The sequence below is a fragment of the Aethalodelphis obliquidens genome, unplaced genomic scaffold, assembly GCF_003676395.1.
Source record: "Aethalodelphis obliquidens isolate GAN/ISIS:26980383/991018 unplaced genomic scaffold, ASM367639v1 scaffold17, whole genome shotgun sequence".
Taxonomy (NCBI): domain Eukaryota; kingdom Metazoa; phylum Chordata; class Mammalia; order Artiodactyla; family Delphinidae; genus Aethalodelphis; species Aethalodelphis obliquidens.
Window position 1 is genome coordinate 6,777,261 of NW_020837961.1, and position 9,545 is coordinate 6,786,805.

Consider the following 9,545-nt stretch of genomic DNA (forward strand, 5'->3'; position numbering starts at 1 on the left):
CTTCTCATAGAATCATCCTTAAACATGGAATTTGGGTGCTACATGTTATGAGAATAATACTTCACATGTCATGGATCTTTTCACACATATAAAAAATATCAAGTATTCTAAGATATCCACGGGAAAATGCCTCCTAGTCTACATTTTACAAACAAACTTTTTATTATTATTATTTTTTTGTGTGTGTGGTACGCGGGCCTCTCACTGTTGTGGCCTCTCCCGCCACGGAGCACAGGCTCCGGATGTGCAGGCTCAGCGGCCATGGCTCACGGGCCCAGCCGCTCCGTGGCATGTGGGATCCTCCCAGACCGGGGCACGAACCCGTGTGCCCTGCATCGGCAGGTGGACTCTCAACCACTGCCCCACCAGGGAAGCCCACAAACAAACTTTTACTTCAAAAGCTATAGAGAAGCTGGAAACAGCCTGTAGGATAATTGGCATAAAAGCAACCATCTGAATGTATTCAGTTTTTGCTTAGTTTTTAATTATAAACAAAACAAACAGGTCATCTAACTGCACTAGCTAATGTTTCTACGTCAAGGGCATCAGGAGGCTTCCACGCCCCAACATGAAGCACACTGAACATGCAAGCCTGTGGCAGTGATGAAATGGTCTTCCACTGACAAATCAGAGCAGACAGGTTAAAACCAAATACGGAACTCATGATTATTCAAATAGATGGATAAAGTCAGTCTTCTACCACTTACACAGAAGGAACAATTTGAGAACAAAAGCAGAAATTTGGTCCTACTTAGTCAAAACTCTAATTGGACAAAAATGAAAACAATTAAATACATCGCCTAGTATGAGCAAAAAAGGGTACATTCTTAGTTTTAATCATTAACTTTACCACTTCATTCATTCCAGAAGCAAAATGAAGACGGCTTTAGTTCTGCTCAGCATTTTGGGAATGGCCTGTGCTCTCTCAGTAAGTTCTTTATTCAAAACCTATGGTTATTTCCATTTCTGTCTTTTTGTATTGAGAGAATATGTAATAATTAAATGCTCTTTTAAACAGATGAAAAATTTGCATCGAAGAGGCAAATTAGAAGATTCTGAAGAAAATGGGGTAATTCACCTTAGCATATACTTCCTTGGCTTGACTACACTCCCTCTAGACTTACTGCACATGAAACATGAATGTACCATTTATTGTGTTCATGCAGGTCTATAAGTACAGGCCCCGATATTACCTTTACAAGCACGCCTACTTTTATCCTCCTCTAAAACGATTTCCGGTTCAGGTAAGTGTACAACTTAATTTTCCTTCTCACCCATTACAATTGAAAGGGAATCAAATTTAACTGTAAAACACCTAAATTCAACTCTCCCTGAAATTCAGCCAGAAAGACCACTGATTACAAGCAGTCTGTTTTTAATATAATAAAATAAAATTTATTCCTAAGGTTTTCTTGTAAAGCAGAGCCACACACATAGACAGTAAACTCATTTGGGCCCAGTCTAGAGTGACATCATGAAAGCACACACTGCAGAACATTGAGTTCAGGTGTTTTGTCTAATTCACTGACGAAAGTGGACAATTTTATCAGTTGTTGACATTTAAGTCAGTGATAAGGCCACTAATTGCCGTATTATACAGTCATATAACTGTTTTATATCCAATAATTTAGACGCTTTTAATTTAGGAGAAAAAACTGACTTCATAAACAACAAAGAGCATTAAAAAAATTCCTGATAACCACTGGTTTGCTGAAGAGTTTCTTAACCTTTGACCTGTGTAGTTCCCTAGAACAATACAGCATATTGGAGCATAACTTTAACGGAAAGTGTAGCTCAAGAATGCAGAGGAAAGAGAGAAATTCAAGAAGCAAACTAAACACCTCGTGAGAAAAACAAAACATCCTTAAAACCTGTAAACAAACAAACAAAAAATAACTAAACACTAAAAATAAGAACTTCTGTTTTTACTGAGTTACCTGTGAAGAGGGTTCTGAAAACTAGAGGGTGTGGTACTGATTTTAAATAGACAACAAACCAGAATTGTGCTATTTTTATTACTATACAGTCTGGGCTCAGGGCACCAATTATGCACCATCTGACCCCCGTCTCCTGAGACACTAAAAGCAGTAAGGCCGCTGAAAACGATGCCTTAGCACGGTGGCTTGGCATAGTATCCTGCCATATGTTGGACTAACCCACTTCCAGCTCATACAATGGGAGGAAATGATCATCTTAAAGTATTTCTAGCACCATAATAATTATGGGGAATGTGTATGGCCACAGAAATATGAGCACCAATGATACAAGAGTTGTGGGTTTTCAGAATTGCCTTCCATTCTTTGGTTTGCCCATAAATAAACATTGCTCATTTGAAACTTTGTTGTCTTTCTTAAACTTAAATGGAAATGATAATACATTTACGTTTCGGACTACCTCTTCAACTTTTCTAAAATATCATACACTTGGAGGTATTCCCACCTAAAAATTTTTATAGATATCTACGTGTGGCCCAATTCAAATGTCTGTAGTGAAAAGATAGTAGGAGAGGTCATATTTTTCCTTACTGATAGACCCAAAGTTCATAGATTTTTAAGCAGATCTTTAATATACAAAATTTCTACAGATTATATGCAGATAGGTTTATCTCAACCAATGTAGAATTTGTAAATAAGACAGCTGTTTTCAAAATATAATCCAATAAAATATATCTCCTGATCCAACAGTTTGATCTAGTATTGATGATCTATCATCCCACTTTACAAAGTTTGACTTCCAAGATTTTTCTCCCTACATGTCTACTTATATGTTTCCATAGCTCCTTATTATTTATTTCCTTAAGTCTTTTAAGTCTTTAGTGCCCAGACTATCACCCCCAAATGCATTAAGCTGCACTGGCTTTGAAGTTCGTGTTTTATTCAAACTGATCTGTGTTTATATATAATCTTTTCTAAAATACCAACTTGCATGAAATAGCTTATGTTGATTGCAAGGCTGTCAGTCCATTGTAGCTTATCTGCTTGACTACAGAAATGTAAGTATCAATAAGCTTAACACCCTAAGCATTTTTAACTGAGGAAATTGTATTTTTATGATTAAAATGCTATTTGGTTCGTGTGTGAACTCTTAGACAGCAGGGACTTTATCTTAAATTTCTTTCATCAGACTCATCTCAGTTATCACAGTACTTGACATGGGGAACTGCCCATACTTCCAACTTCCTCTCTTGCTACGACCTTCATTCTCAGTACAGTGCCTGGAATATATATTTTGGAAGTGAATAAATGCAGTAGGGATAGAAGTTGGAAGGAGTATATGAAAGACTTCCAGAAGAATCAATAAGACTTATTGACAAGTTGGTAATAAGGTGTAAATGAAAGAAAGGAAAATAAGAAATGCTAAGTCTTCAAGGCATTTCATGCAGTTTTAAAACTGTCCTCACTGCAGATACTAATTGAAGAGTGAAATGGTTGGAGTAAGATGAAAGCTAGAGGTAAGGAAAGCTTGTAAAATGACTAAAACATTCCCATTGAGACAAAGTATGCTGTCCTCTCTATATAATTTAACAAACAGAAATAGTTCCAATAGAATCTAATGCTTTATTCACCTCTGGGCTAGGGGAGGCACAGCCATTAAGGTCATAGCAGTGGAAGAGCAGGTCTAATTATTCTCTTTTCCACCCAAGATTATTCTTGGCTCAAGGAGACAAGCATTCCTTTCCTTGGGTGGATGGCTTGGCCATCTGAAGAATGAGCCCAACAGGGAGAGCCCTGAGCGGGGTTGGGACATGAATATTCCCTCATGTTGATCTCTAACCCTAAGGTTCTTCCGCAGCTATGTTTTCTAAGACCGACGGTACTTAACTGAGTCACCAGAATCAAAGATAAATTTGCAGAGCAGAAAATGACAGAATCTTAAGTTAGGTATCTACTCGTATGCTTAGTGTCATTAAGGAGTGGTTGCAGAAGAAAGAAGGAAAGTTCAATTTGGATTAACATTGGGAGAAAGAGGAAAAATCTCCTCCACTGTTAAAGGCTCAGATAACAGATGTTTAGATATACCTTTCCTTTTAAAAAGTAGCAAAGCTCATTAACTTATAATTTTATTTTTATATGCAGACTCCTTGGTTTAATTTATTCTCATTCAATATTGAGCTTTTTAGAGGAATGGTACTCATAAATTTCCTAAATAAGTAAATGAATTTTTCTCTTATATAACTTTACACACACACACACACACACACACACACACACACACACTTCATTTTAGGCATTAGCTTTAATTAGATTAAAAGGTACTAAAAATTATATGCAAATTTAATTTCAAGTCAAATTCTAAGTTAAATTCACCAAGAGAGCTCATTATTTATGAAAATCATCCAGTAACACCTTATATTTTGTAAAAAGCCTAGTTATCATTTCATTCATATTTTATAAAGAAAATAAAACAATGAGATCGATGTTTTAGCTCAAGACTTGCCTTGAACTGGTTGGAGAATTCACAACCGTGTGGGCTTAGATTCCTTCTTTGTAAAATAAAAAAATTGGACCAGATAATTCTCATTCTCTCAGAGCTAAGCCATTCTGCCATTCATTGCTCTCGTTTTTACGTACAAAATATTTCAACACACTGTCAATGCTTTCGAGGTTAAAAATGGAATATTTCAATGCATATCTCGATCACTGTAAAATGCCCCTTTCTCTCTAACCTTGTTTTGCAGATGTCCAATCTCCTCATATCTTTCTCACAGTAGCATGAGAACTGTTCTAAGTAAATAAATATGTATGTACATATATATTCATATGTCTATGAATTCATGCATACATTTTTTTTTAGAGTAGTAGTGACTTATCTGAAGAAAATGAAAATGGTGAGAGCTCAGAAGAGGAGGAAGAAAAGGTAAGGAATTTCTGCAGGTTTTTTCATAGCGAACCAGGCAGCACAAAAAACAAATAGAAAACTAGTCTCCTGTAGTCTACACTCAGCAAACAGACATTGCCAGGTTACCAACTGCCCACAGCCTTCTATTTTGGACAAGGAGGATATTATTTAAATGAGGATTAAATAAAATGACCTGCTTAAAACACTATTACAGTTTGGGGATAAAGTTACGTGTAAGTTGTATATGAATACAAAAGTATCTCTATTTTAACTGGAAGAAATGTAAATTCGGAGAGGAGGAAAGAAAGTATTATTTACATTTAGGCGGATAGAGCACGATGGTAAAAGACAAGTATACAATAATCCTAAACTTAGTGCAATACTTGTTTTAATGACTAAACTTTAAAAATTCAGTTTAATCAGTGGGTAGTATAAGAAAGCTAATCTCACATCCTCTACAGTGTTATTGTGGTTCATCTGCCTTTCTTGACTCACAAAGTAGGGCTGTTCTTTCTGATTGGAATTTTATATGTCTTTTTGTCTACTGATAAAATTCATGTTTTCATAGAAATGCAAATGCTCAAGATGTATAAATACCTTCCTATACAGCACTGCAAATGAGCATAGCTCACGGCTAAAATTCATCTATATAACCTGGAAACTGTGCTAACATGTTTATAACTGACATTCTTGCCCATAGAAACATAGTAATTAGGTACATTTTCCTGGGTAGTCAATTATAGCTATCCACTGGTTTGGGAACCTTCTAAATTCAGGTATTCTTAGATGCTATTTATGAAGGGACAATGACAGTCTAAAATGGATCAAAATGCCTGCTCAAAATGGATAAACGTCTGCTCTCTTGAAAACAAAATGGTGTGGGAACTTTAAAAGTGACGCATACTTAGTCTGATTTTTTTTTAACCATACAAGTAACTTTTTTAGTACCACAATCTAACCTAATAGCTTTTAAAGGGGTACCTTACAAGAATGTCAAGCCAGTACCAGGAAAAATGCCACCTACTAAATCCCACAACATTTTGCCTGGAGTTCCACATAGCGATCTTACACAAGAACTAAGCTAGGGTAATCCACTTAACTACAGCTGCTTGCTGTACAGAGATTGTAAAATTGCCTTACCAGCTAGATTTCCCAGTTAGACTGCATATCTTTTGACAGTGGTTCTTCATTTGTTACGATGGTGGTTGGGATGGAGAAACATTAAGGTTCCTTTAGAATTCTGATGAAATTTCACGTACTTGATATCTCTGAACATTTCTGGTCCTCCCAGAACTTATCTGCAAACTCCCCATGACCCAGGAGACTAGAGGCCATAGGTAACAATCCTTGCTTTGAGGGTCAACAGTGCTGTACCCTCTTTTGCATCTCTTCACACTGCCCAGCCCAGTTTCTTATACATATATAGTGCCCAGTCAATATTTGGTGGTTTGGTTTTGAAACTTCAGAGGAATAAATGCTCCAAAGACCATTCATTCAAAGTGAGAGTGGAAAACTGGATGAAGAAACCTGGGAGTCTTCCATCCTGAAGAGAGTTTAGAACCTCTTTTGTCCCCGTCTCTTCCTGAAAATGTCACTGGCAATTCAGATTAAATACAGAGTCTCCAGGAATTGTATTCCCATGAGAAGGTGCTTAGGCATATCTTCTATTTGGTGATCATACATTTTTTCCCCTCTCCTAAATTATTCAGTCTCACATTTATAAAACTATTATTGAAATATAATGTACATAACACAATTATCATAAGTTTAGAGATGACTGAAATTTCAGAAATTGAGCACTTAAGGGTAACCAGCACCCACAGAAAAAAGCAGCACATGTTTTGTGCTCCATTCCCTCTGTTAATCAACCACCACCAAAGGCAACTGCTATGTTGACTCCTAACAGATAGATTGTTTCTGGCTCTTTTTGTGTTCCATATATATATACACACACACACACACACACACACACACACACACACACACACACACACATACATGTATGGAATCATACAGCATATATTCTTTTGCATGCGACCTCCACAATCTCTTGAAAAACACATTGAAATAAATTCAGTTTTCCAGTACTCATTTAAAGTAAATAAATTCTGTGTATGAATTCCTGACTTTCAATATTAGCTATGAATTACTTTGAGAGGTTACCTCGATCAACAAACAATTGCCTAACAACATGGAGAAAAGGCAACATAGTAAAATGTTAAAGATGATAATAACATTCATTGAGGAGTAGTAATTTTTAAAAAACATCTTCCTGCAATAACATAATATATCGCTAAGGATTTCTTGGAGTGTTTGATTTCTTCTTTGCACAGAAAAATTGTGTGTCAAATGCCTGACATCTTTTGAATACTGCCCACATCTCAAAACTGGCTTATATATTGGCAGATGGATTTTGAATTTAATATGTCTCTTTTTCTTTAAATACTCCTGAAAGTAAATGAAATACATTCACTTCTTTTTGATAGTAAACACGACATGCAATCAACTTGTTTGAAGAGAGGGGCTTCTATAAGGAATTCTTTTCTGAAAAAATATCCTAGGTATAGTGTGGACAATTCACATAAATCCTCCTTGTCATCAAAAACGTCACAGTGCACAGAAAGGGCCCAGGTTTGTTTTTGTTTTTTTTTTAATTAGAAAGATACAGTTTCATCACTTACTGTGAGACTTTAAACACGTTATTTAACTTTTCTGAGCTCACTTTCCTTTTCTAAAGGGTGTGAGTTACAACCCTACCTTAAAAGACTGCTCTAAGGAATTTAAAAATAGGTATAAAGTTCTCAGCTCATTTGTCAGCAAATACAATAATTAATGAACTGTCATGTCGTAGCAGCTATTAACAAGACTTCCAGAGCCTAAGCTATGTACTGTATGATACCATAGAGTCAGATATGCTGAAATTATTACACAAATATTTTTGCATTGATTAAATGGAATACATAAATATCTAAAACACGCTATAGTGAGGTAAATAGTATGAGAAAACTTTGAATTGAGTTCTGAGAAGTGAGAGGTGCAAATGGCACAAGAGGAAGCAGAACTGTCAACACTGGGTGACAAGCTGGCGGAGGGATACGGAGGACGTTCTTTCCAATAATGGTTCACGACTACAACAAACCTTGAGTTATCTTCTAGCTTACATAAATGTTCTTGCTCTGGACACTTACCCCAGGAGACTTCAAATGAAGAAGAAAACAATGAAGAGAATGAAGATTCTGAGGGTAATGAAGACGAAGAGTCAGAGGCTGAGAACACCACCCTTTCCATTACCACACTTGGTTACGGAGAGGAGACCGCACCTGGAACAGGGTATATAGGTCTAGCTGCCATCCAGCTTCCCACGCAGGTAACAATTCCTCCAAGATGTTCAATCTGCTCTCATTGCTTTACTGAAGTCTGAGGTTATCCTGACACTCTACACACAGTATTTTATATTATCTTCATTAACTCAATGAAAAAGTAAGAGCAGGTACAATGTCCCTGTTTACAAATAAGGAAAGGTTTTTCCCATGGAAGTTCTCTTTCCATGTTCTTATACTGACTTTCAATATTATCACAGAAGACTAAGGAGAAGCATCTTAGCAATGGATAAAAGGTCCTGAGAGATGCCATAGCATTTCTGGGAAGAGGATTCCAAGACAGAGAAAGTGAGTAGCAAAGCTATAGAAAGCATCTCCCACAGAGACTTATTTTATCAGGTACCTTTTTTCTCCCTCAAAACCCAATGACAAAGGTACTAATTCTGAATTTTTAAAAACCCACCAATTCTTTGGTAACTTAAATTGGCTTCAATTAAGAATTACATGTAGGACAAGGCTGTCAGTACAGCCTATGTTGGATGAAATAATGGCCTTAAGTTTTATGTTTTTCACACCTAAATTTGGATTCCTTCAAACTTTCCCTTATAGGCTGGGGATATAGGAAAGAAGGCTACAAAAGAGGAGGAAAGTGATGAAGAAGGAGGGGAAGAAAATGAAAATGAAGCAGAAGTGGATGATAACGAGCAGGGCGTAAATGGCACTAGCGCCAACAGCACAGAGATAGACAATGGCCACGGCAGCAGCGGTGGGGACAATGGAGAGGAAGAAGGCGAAGAAGGTGTCACCGAAGCCAATGCAGAAGGAACCACAGTGGCTGGAGGCCAGGACAATGGTGGCTCTAAGGCAACTACCTCTCCGAATGGTGGATTTGAACCTACAGCTCCACCCCAGGAGATCTACGGAACTACCCCACCACCGTCTGGGGAAACTACCACCCCTGGATATGAGGGGGAGTATGAACAAACAGGCACCAATGAGTACGACAATGGATATGAAATCTACGAAAATGAAAATGGAGAACCTCGTGGGGACAATTACCGAGCCTATGAGGATGAGTACAGCTACTATAAAGGGCGGAGCTACGACGGCTACGACGGTCAAGATTACTACTACCACCAGTGAAGGACCAGACTGGGATGAATTCATCCGTTCCGGCACTTTGTGTGGTTACCGTTTTCAAAGTTCAACTCAGGAAGGTGCATTATAACAAATGTGCATATTATAATGTGGAATGGTGCTGCCGTTCCAAAGTGGTTAACCAATGCATGAGATCGTGTGTGACTGAATATGTTGAGGTTGTAGTTCTATAAATAGTGTTTTTAACGTGTTTGCGCTAATGGCTAAAACATACCCTTTGTTCGAGCG

At 37.3% G+C, this 9,545-nt stretch overlaps 1 protein-coding gene across 1 annotated transcript; it reads left to right on the forward strand.

Annotated features, from left to right (window-relative positions):
- Positions 1–874: 874 nt before the first annotated feature.
- On the forward strand, positions 875–9,302 carry IBSP (integrin binding sialoprotein). Its single transcript, XM_027117260.1, has 6 exons — positions 875–928; positions 1,019–1,069; positions 1,167–1,244; positions 4,795–4,857; positions 8,033–8,206; positions 8,769–9,302. The coding sequence occupies exons 1-6, from the start codon at positions 875–877 to the stop codon at positions 9,300–9,302; spliced, it is 954 nt and encodes a 317-aa protein (XP_026973061.1).
- The last annotated feature ends 243 nt before the right edge of the window (positions 9,303–9,545 follow it).